This window comes from Pteropus vampyrus, unplaced genomic scaffold, assembly GCF_000151845.1.
Source record: "Pteropus vampyrus isolate Shadow unplaced genomic scaffold, Pvam_2.0 Scaffold1000002409, whole genome shotgun sequence".
In the NCBI taxonomy this organism is placed as follows: Eukaryota; Metazoa; Chordata; class Mammalia; order Chiroptera; family Pteropodidae; genus Pteropus; species Pteropus vampyrus.
This window is the reverse complement of record NW_011916811.1, coordinates 1-1,465: the sequence shown is the minus strand read 5'-3', so window position 1 is coordinate 1,465 and position 1,465 is coordinate 1. Positions and strand designations below refer to the sequence as shown.

At 68.9% G+C, this 1,465-nt stretch overlaps 1 protein-coding gene across 1 annotated transcript; it reads right to left on the bottom strand.

Moving 5' to 3' along the window:
• Positions 1-37: 37 nt before the first annotated feature.
• On the bottom strand, positions 38-1,450 carry LOC105311235 (putative E3 ubiquitin-protein ligase UNKL; the record flags this gene model as incomplete). Its single annotated transcript, XM_011387244.1, has 2 exons — positions 1,336-1,450; positions 38-247 (listed from the first exon to the last, which is right to left on the bottom strand). Coding segments are annotated over exons 1-2 (287 nt in total), but the record flags the coding sequence as incomplete, so codon positions are not given.
• Between the last annotated feature and the right edge of the window lie 15 nt (positions 1,451-1,465).

The window sequence follows — 1,465 nt, the reverse complement described above, 5'->3', positions numbered from 1 at the left end:
CCCCTTCCCCCTTCCCCCCACATACACACACACTCACTCGTCGCCGTCGGGGCACACGCCGCTGGCCTCGTCGTACTTGGAGCAGTACACGTCCGGGCTGTAGTTGAAGGTGCCGTCGCGCCTGCGGAGCGGTCTGCGCCGACGCTGATTTAGGAAATGCCAATGGAAACAGGTAAATGGCCTGTGCTGGGTGCACTTGTGCTGCACAAACAGGGAGCACTGCTCTGTCCTAAACTCCTTTAGATACCTAAAAAGACAAACAGCGTTGCGGGTCGCTTCCGCCGCCACCGCCGCCGGCGGGCGGCCCGGGGACTCGTGGGTGGGGGCCGGACACGGCGGGCCCAGAGCGACGCGACCCCAGGCGCGACCCCCACTCCGAATCCAGGTGGCCCCAGGCTACCGCCCCGCCTCCCCATCCTGAGCACAGGCGCGTTTCCCGCACCTCAGGCGCGACATCGCGACCCCAGGCGCGCCCAGGATCCCAAGCCCAAGTGCCATCCCGACCCCAGGCGGTTCCTGACCTCAAGCGCAGCCCCCCATTTCGAACCCCAGGCACGACCCCTCACTCCAAGTCTAGGTGGCCACCCCCTCCGCCCCCAGCAAAGGCGCGTTCCTTGCATCCCATGGTTCGCCATTCCCAGGCACAGTCCCCGACCCAGGTGCAGCCCCTCATCCCCAACCCCAGGAGCGACCGCCACTCCGACTCCAGATGATCCCAGACGGCCTCCTCCCCTCTCCAAATCAATCCGGGAGCGTTTCCCTGACCTCAGGAACAATCCCCCAGAACCTATGCGTAGCCTCCATCCCGACCGCAGGCGCAATTCTCAACTTCAGGCGCGACACCGAGACCCCAGGTGCGTCCAGTACCCAAGCCCAGGAGACATCTCCGACTCCAGACGGGAGGCAGCCCTAGTCCAGATGGCCGCCCTCCCCCGAGCCCAGGCGCGGTGCCTCTCATACCCAACCCAAGGTGCATTGTCCGCACCCTCGGGACCCCAGATGCTGTTCCCCAACACTCCGCGCGTTCCTCAGCCTCCAAGCCCAGGTGCCGCCCAGACACTGGGCGCAGCCTCTCAACCTCAGGCAACGGCAGCCAGGGTAGGATGGTGGTCCAGCCGCCCCGAGCCCTGGTGCCGCGCAGAGGTTGGGTGCGGCGGAGGCCTGGGGTGGCGCGGGAGGCGGGGGGGCGGGAGACGCGGAAGGTGCGGGGCCCCAGGCCGCACCCGGCAGCAGCACCCAGGCCCAGGGGCGCGCGGGCGCGGGCGCGCGGGCCAGGGGCGCACGGGGCCGCCCCCGCCCCGTTCCCGCCCCCGCCGCGGCCGCCGGGACACTGACCTGTAGTGGGTCGGCTTCTCAGTCTGCGGGGGGGACCCGCTCAGCGCCGCCGCCGCCGCTTTCGAAACCGACGGCATTTTCAGTCAAAACAATGCAGCGCGCATAAAAAGGCGCGGGCCCGCCCCCGCCC